General features: G+C 37.5%; 1 protein-coding gene across 1 annotated transcript in view; it reads left to right on the forward strand.

The window, feature by feature from the left end:
- The first annotated feature begins 772 nt into the window (after positions 1 to 772).
- The window catches only part of KDM5A (lysine (K)-specific demethylase 5A), a 47,830-nt gene continuing 41,232 nt past the window's right edge, over positions 773 to 7,370 (forward strand). Inside the window, exons 1-4 of the mRNA XM_009700642.1 lie at positions 773 to 844; positions 1,879 to 2,001; positions 4,249 to 4,419; positions 4,919 to 5,053. Of these exons, the coding sequence (XP_009698944.1) occupies positions 1,882 to 2,001; positions 4,249 to 4,419; positions 4,919 to 5,053 (426 nt within the window). The 5' untranslated portion in view covers positions 773 to 844; positions 1,879 to 1,881. The remainder of the gene's footprint in view (positions 845 to 1,878; positions 2,002 to 4,248; positions 4,420 to 4,918; positions 5,054 to 7,370) is intronic.

The following is a 7,370-nucleotide window of genomic DNA, read 5'->3' on the forward strand; positions in this document are numbered from 1 at the left end:
AATATTTTACGATTGTGCTTGAGGCCTTTATGTGCTGCAGCAGTGCAAATAATAAATATTTAGTGTGGCTTGTCTGCCTGGAATGGGCTGTCCATACTCTGTTGTATTTACTGCCAGGTAGACAATCTACTATAACTTAAGCTTTCTTAAAATCTACTAAAAAGACAAATTATACTTGTTTTGACATTGTAACACAGTTTTGAGAGATGGGGCCAGGAGGCACTTGTGGTTGAACCAACTGCTTACTGTGTTGAGAAAGTCATTATTTAAGGCTGTGTTTCTGTTAAAGAATTGGACTCCTGACTGATGGTCTTATCTTTATTGAAGTGACTGTAGACAAACAGGAAAAAAGTTAGCTGCATAATAATGTGCTTTATTTAGTGTTTGTCACTGTTGATGGTGAGAATTTTGTAATGTGCAGGATATATGGAACTTCTTTTAAAGTAAATAAGTGACCAACAAAGTACAGGGTATTTCTTATTTAAACTTGGTGTGAGGTAATGCATACTGAAATGCTTTCAACCTTATTTTCTTCTATATTTTTAATTCTGTGAGGATCTCTTTCTTTGAACTAAAATATTGTGGGAAGAACACTATTTTAAAAGCACAAGAATGTCATAAAATTGGAAAATGATATCACTAGTTGTACTGAGAAACTCATTTACTGTTGGGAGCTTGTTTACACAGACATTGTTAGGATCTTCTGTTTTGTGCATTTTTTGAGAAATTTCTTGAAGCAATAAAATGTCTTTCTGTCTCTGTTTAGGACTGGCAGCCTCCATTTGCATGTGAGGTACAAAGTTTTCGTTTCACTCCACGAATTCAGCGCCTGAATGAACTGGAGGTGAGCTTTTCCACTGTTGATATTTTGTGTTTGCACTGAAAGCAGTAGGTCTTCTTGCTTGAGATTTGCATCTTGGCAGGTTTCTGGATGGGGGAGACTTTAGAAACCCAGAGACCACATCAGTGTTTATACTTGGCAGTAGCAGAGTTCATATAAAGTAACTCTCCATGGCTTTGAGAAAAGTCTGGTTTATATTTTATTACCCAAAATAACCACAAGAGTTTTTCACATTCAGCTGGAAATGTCTAAAATGAATGCCAAGTACCATGTTGTGTAGTAAGAGCAGCCAGTGTCTAGCCTTCAGAGCTCCACAGGCAATGATTTTTTTTTTTCTTGAAATATTTACTGCTGTTCTGAAGCCCCTAGTTACCTTATACTGTCTTGATAACGCCTTTTAAACCTTCAAATGAACTGGGTTTTTATAGGCTTATTATAGTTGGTTAATTTTACGATTCAAAAATGTATGGGAGCTTTCTTGAGAGCAGTATGAGTTCCATTCTGTCGTGCTTTTTCCTTTTCTCTACAACATTTCTCAAAGCCTTGCCCTGTTCATATACCAAAACATCATGTATCATTTGGCTTGTAAACGGGGCTCCTTATGGAAAGTGATTTGAGTACTCCAGAAATACTCAGGGGAGGAGCGAGGCCCTTCTGCATGGTTAAGGCATATATAAAACTTGTTTGTAAATCTCCCCCTCCCCCCCAATGTATATTTTAATACTTGTTCTTGTCTTTCTCCTTGGAATGTTGATTTTTCATAAGTATGTGTTTTGTTTTCAAACCAAGAAATTGTTAGGTAGGAGTTTGGTTTTATAGACTCTTGAATGCAGAGCGAAAAGCATATACAATTTTCTGTTTGTAAAGATCTTTATTAATATTTCTATTTCTAGGTTTTTTTACATGACTAAGAAATACCTCATTTGCCGAGTTGCAGCTTGAAAATGTAAACACTATAAAAACTTTTTTTCAGGACTGTAAGGTATTGTCATCCTTGTTTTGGGACATATGCATTTGTCTTCCTTTATTTGTTGCAGGCAATGACAAGAGTGAAGCTGGACTTCTTGGATCAGTTAGCAAAATTTTGGGAGCTCCAAGGATCCAATTTAAAGATCCCTGTGGTGGAGAGAAAAATACTGGATCTCTATGGTCTGAGCAAGGTGAGTAAGCAATTGTAGGTCTTGGTGAGATCGGGACCTAATTTTTCATTCAAGCTCAAGAAGCCAGGCAGTAGGGAGGGCTTGTTTTACAGCATTAATCTGACAGAGATTAGATGAGAGAGTGGAAAAAAAAATATAGTGGAAGAGAATATTTGAATTGAATGGTTATGGCAGACGTGTCAAACACATTTAAATCAATTGCCTTTGCTTCAATTCTATGCCTTGCATACAACTTGAATGTCCTGATGTCAGCCGGCCGCATTTTAGTTCTCCTTTTTTACATATGGAAGAGCTGCAGGAGTTTGAGGTGTGTTTTGAGAATGCAGCGGTATACTTCCATGCAGTTCAGCTCCTGATATAGCAATTCTGTAATGAATTGTTGTAATTGCTCCCTCCTCTCTCCCAATAGAAGTTCTCCACATGACGTAAACGTTCATCTCTGAGTTTATAATGTCAACTTCTGGAATAATTTGTTTACTTACATTCCAAAACAGGCTAGGTTTAAGGCTGACTAGAAATTCATACTACTATAGTTGTGTTTGGTGTGGGTTTTTTTCAAAGTTTGCACACAAATAAAATCTCTGCTGGAATTTGCTTTTCCATTGGTAAAATATATGTATTATTATAAACACCTGCTAAGGCTAGTTTGTTAATATAAGTAGGTAGATTTCTTCTTGCAAGGTAAAAAATTAAGATATGGTAGAGGGTAAGGAACTGAGATAAGGTAGTTCTAGTATTTCTAGGTTAGAGCATCAATTTCCATTCCCCATCAAGATTTCTTTGTCTTAGGTAAGTAAAAATGTAAAGATCTGAATACATTTTATTTTTAAGGAAAGAAGACATAATCTTTTGGACAGTCTGGAATTGCTGATAAAATGCAGAAAAAAGTTGATAAAATGTCTTTCAGTATTTGTTGGTGGTTCTTTTTTTTTTTCTTTTCATGTCTATGGTGGTTTACTGGGATATGCAGAATATCATAGTGGTACTGGGAAATATCTGGGTCACTGTTACGAGCTGGAACGTTTTAGTTGACTGCAGATGTGCAGGTCTAAGCTTATTTAGTTACTTAGTGGCTTCGCTAGCCATTGCTCATGTATAGGTAATTTTAGAAATCAAATTTTCATGGACATTTTGAAGATGAGCTGAAATTTAGGAATAGTTTCATTTAAAATGGCTTTTCTGGTACTTGCCTGTAATTATGAGGAAAAATAATGATCAATAATATTATTGTTTTATCTAAGTGTAGCTATCTCTGATTATAGGAGGAACCAGAGTTAGCTTATTTATTTGTCACTGTCACAATTAGACTTTTGAATTTACCTCAGCCTCGAAAGTAAACCATAAATTTCACTCCAGCAACAAAATGTTTTTGCATTGAGGTTTCTGACAGTCTGTGAAACATTAAGCATGAAATTTGGTCTTCATGTGTAAAGAAATGTAATGCAAAACAACATTATTGTGGAAATGCTGTTAGTCTTACAATAATATAAATGAAATTACAATCCATTTGGGTTTTAAGCTACTTGGCAGTGGAACTGTAAAGGGAATGGAGGCAGTGGAAATGTGGCCAGGGTTTCTGAGGAAGCAACTCATAGACTGTTATGATCATTGCTTGGAGGCAAATAGTCTGTCATTTTTCATTCTATGTACATATTAGTTACATGTAAGCAGTGAGAGTTCTGTATGTGAATTACTAGCCTCAAACCAATTGAAGTCAGTTGTAAAAACTGGACTGATTTAATTGGAAGGTAAATTCAGTTTCTCCTCTTTTTACAATAGTGTCTCTTCCATTCAGGGTTTTGTGGGAGTTTCTGTAACTCTGAAGTTGTGAGCACCAATGCTCCCTTCTGCCTGGGGTCTCTTAGAATGGGCTTCACTTCTGGCCAGACTTGTGTTTTGCATCAGAGTACAAGTCTGGTGAGAGTTAACTTTTCAGTTTGTTCTGATGGTGGGGTTTGTATTCTGTCCAACACGTCATAAATCTTAACTGTTGGGCTCTTCCTGTCTAGGACAGTACGCAATTTACATTTACTAGGAGAATTGTCATGTTGAATGTATTAAGTAATGAGAAAAAGTAAGTGCTTGGTTATTAAAGTACTAGTCCTTCAGGAAAAAAAAAACTAAGTTCAGGATTTTGTCACTTATTAACAGAACCTTTTAACATTTGGTTGTTTTAATTGGTTCTTGGTTTGTGCAAGGTGATAAGAGCAGCTCAAAACCCTTAACTTTTTTATTTATGTGTTTCAGATTGTTGCCAGCAAAGGAGGCTTTGAAGTAGTCACTAAAGAGAAGAAATGGTCTAAAGTGGCAAGTCGGCTTGGCTATCTGCCAGGAAAAGGCACAGGGTCATTACTCAAGTCTCATTATGAACGGATATTATACCCCTATGAGCTCTTCCAGTCTGGGGTTAGCCTTATGGTGAGATGCTTCTCTTTCACAGTACGAAGAGGGGACCCAAACTGCACATAGAATGCTACTTGTTATTGCATATGAAACTAGGACGTAGGGTTTACACTTGTAGAAGCTTTAGCTATGTGTAAACAAACCTAGAACCACCCTCATACTTAACTGTGACAGAACAGTGCTGGAAGTTGTAACCTGACCTTGTGTAGTTATTTTCTGATAGCCATTTCTTTATAGGACTGCGGCCAGTCCTATTGGAAAGGAAAACAGGGCAAAAATGATATTGTTAATTGGAAAGATGTCTTTGTCTCTCTCTTGATAAGCTGGCAGTTGGTATTCAGTTTCCTTATTTGAAGGGTGCATGGATTAAATGGCCTCTTGTCCAAATGATGTGTGTAATGCTGTGTGATTTCAGTCATCCTGTTTCTTGGCAAACAGAATGATACGTAGACCATGGAATGGATCGGGCACTACCTGATCAATCAACTTGTTGTTCTGTGCTCTCATCTTCTAGGGCATCCAAAAGCCAAACTTGGACCTTAAGGAAAAGGTGGAGGCGGAGGACCTCAGCTCAGATGCCCAGGCTTCCCCAAAGCAGGCTTCCAGAATGAACGTTGTGCTGAAGAGGACCAGGCGTGTCAAATCCCAGGTACCCCTGTTAATTGGCTCTTACAGACAGAGCGCACTTATTCCTTCCCCCAGCACAGCAGCATTGGCAGTGCAACAGCCTTTGGCTGTGGGAGCCTACTCAAAAGCACCACCAGGAAGCAGTCTTTGTTTAAATAAAATCCAGAGAAGGATGTCTCTCTGAGGCCTGGTTTGCTTATGGTAGATGCACTGGTTATCTGAAAACTTCTAAAAGCTGCTTTTTGTTTATTGATGAGTGACCTAGGTACCTTTGTAGTGAATTTATCTGTGAAAACTAACCAGATAAAAAGCTATTTGTGAAATGATGTTGAAGCTTCTGCAAAGTTCGAAAAGTTTTTAAAAACTTTTTCAAATATGCCCTTTAGTTACACAACTGCAAATACCTGTAGATAAGTCTTTGTTAATTGTGGAAATTGCACTTGGGACTAACTATCTCAAACTGGACAGACTGTTTTTCTGAAGAAATGAAACAGGTATGTGGGGGGATGCTCAGTGATGGCTGGAACTATATAGGATTTCCACAGTTTTTCTACTGAAAAGCAGTTTCTTTTCTTCTGGATTAGTGGTGCAGGAACTTCTGGTATTCTGCTAGTGATATTAGATCCTGGGAGTACCCCCCAGTAAATCTCAATTCAAACTGAATCACCACCATTTTAAATGCTGTATCATTAGAAATAATGGCTCCATTGTTTCTATTGCACTATTTAAGGCAGGCCTTCACCTTTTGACAAAGGTATCTGTTGCAGGCAGCATCCTGAGGCTCTTCACAGCAGGTCTAGTGTCTCCCTGCTGCCCAGTCAGCGGAACATGGGTGAAAGCTCGGTTTATATGCAACAAACTTAACTACTTGCCTGATGCCATTCTAGACTTATTTTAAGCACCACAATATTTTTTCAAGTACTCTTAAACTACTTTTTTTCTAAATGCATCTTTTTCTCTGATGTCATGATTGATTTAGACTAAATTATCTTTTTTTAGTCTGTTTTCTCAACTTGCTGCAGCTGACTTCATGTTATTTATTGTAGCCATATAACAGTGCATCACACAAGCAGTCCCAGGCTGTGATCTTACCAGATCTCTCGAATCATGTATTGTTAGTGGTCTATCCAGAAAACCTGAGAATGCTGCAGGAACTGAAGCGGTCATTCATTGTGTGGAATTCTGCTTTGGATTTGAACAAATCTTGTGGGATAATGCCAGTATGACCTTTTTCTCATACATGGTGTAAAAGTGTCACCATGTTGTTAAGATCCTGTGGGATCTTTTCTCCTGCTGATTTCAGTAGAATAATGGTACTTCTCATTTCTCCTTGTTGGAAAAAATGATTCTGTGGTGATACTGGCACAGCTGCTTCATTTCACTTAAAGGGGCTTCATTTTGGAAATGAGAGAGATGATTTTACTTGGATCATCTGCAAAAAGTAAATACATACACATACATATTGAAATGCCTTTTATTAGGCCTGTAACCATGTTGTCATTTAAGCATTGCAGTTATTAAAATGGCTTAAATGAGTTCTTCAGTGCAGGAAAAACTCAACCCTACTTACAGACCCAGGAGAAGTATTTTTTGACTGTGTTGGAAGCTATGTATAACTCTCTGAAGTCAACGCTGGAACTGTATTTAGAAATGAGGATTTGTCCTCAGTAGCCCCAAATGGTGGAAGTCTAAATATCTGGGGAATGCTGAGAAATTGTTCCAGATTTCAGTGCACCTCCTTATTGTGGACGGGACTGTTGTTTATTGTTTGACGTGCTTACCTAGAATTGTATCAGAGATTGTCTAGATAATCTTCAGAGAACAGATAATATGCAAGTAGTGTAAAAACCTGCTAAATAAATTACATTCTGCTCTAGCTGAACCATCTGAATTATTTGTCTGTAGTGTGCTGAGTAGTCCTATGCCTGGGTAGTGAGCATGGATAACTATGCTGACCTCTGCATCTCAGTAGATTTCTTCCAAGTGCTAAAAGTACTTTCAAAAAAATGCTCTATGTCTTGTTCTTGCAGATAACTTACCTAGGATTGGGTGATGAATAAAAAAGCATAAAGATAGTAATCAGAAATTACTGAAATAAACAAAGATCCTCAGCAGTAGAAGGGGGTGGCAGACTTTCAAAAAGTGAATTTTTGAATTTTTAGAGAAAGTGAAAAATGAAAGAAAATAGAGAATGAGGGTTCTCCTTTGTGAAAGATGGATTGGGAATCTTTGGATACTACAATCAAATGTCAGTTGAATATGTTGTCTCTGAGTAGGAAGAGGATAATTTGGTGAGAGATTCTGCTCAAAAATAAACTTAATGCTTCTTTCTCTTTCCC

The sequence above is a fragment of the Cariama cristata genome, unplaced genomic scaffold (genome assembly GCF_000690535.1).
Source record: "Cariama cristata isolate BGI_N322 unplaced genomic scaffold, ASM69053v1 scaffold38745, whole genome shotgun sequence".
In the NCBI taxonomy this organism is placed as follows: domain Eukaryota; kingdom Metazoa; phylum Chordata; class Aves; order Cariamiformes; family Cariamidae; genus Cariama; species Cariama cristata.